The sequence below is a fragment of the Gekko japonicus genome, unplaced genomic scaffold (assembly GCF_001447785.1).
Source record: "Gekko japonicus isolate JY-2015 unplaced genomic scaffold, Gekko_japonicus_V1.1 scaffold135546, whole genome shotgun sequence".
NCBI classification, from domain to species: domain Eukaryota; kingdom Metazoa; phylum Chordata; class Lepidosauria; order Squamata; family Gekkonidae; genus Gekko; species Gekko japonicus.
In genome coordinates this window covers 1-293 of record NW_015295376.1, presented here as the reverse complement: position 1 = coordinate 293, position 293 = coordinate 1, and the positions used below count along the sequence as shown (strand labels likewise).

Here is a 293-nt window from a genome sequence, read left to right as displayed (position 1 = left end):
ATGGAAGCGCCGCCGCCGCCGTGCTCCAAGAAGAGCCTGTCGCTCTCGCTGCCGGTGCCGCGGGAGGGCCAGGCCACCCTCAAGCCCCCGCAGCACCTCTGGCGCCAGCCGCGGACCCCCATCAAGATCCAGCAGCGCGGCTACTCCGACACCGAGCGGCCCCCGCACCGCCCCATCGAGCGCGCCGACGCCGTCGACACCAGCGACCGGCCGGGCCTCCGGAAGTCGCGCATGTCCTGGCCCTCCTCCTTCCACGGCACCACCAGCGCCAGCAGCGCCAAGCGGTAAGTCCG

The 293-nt window shown here is 73.7% G+C and overlaps 1 protein-coding gene across 1 annotated transcript; it reads left to right on the top strand.

Annotated features, from left to right (window-relative positions):
* Positions 1-284, top strand: LOC107125507 (cAMP-specific 3',5'-cyclic phosphodiesterase 4A-like; the record flags this gene model as incomplete). The annotated part of the gene is made up of 1 exon (XM_015428927.1): positions 1-284. A coding segment is annotated over exon 1 (284 nt), but the record flags the coding sequence as incomplete, so codon positions are not given.
* Positions 285-293: the final 9 nt, after the last annotated feature.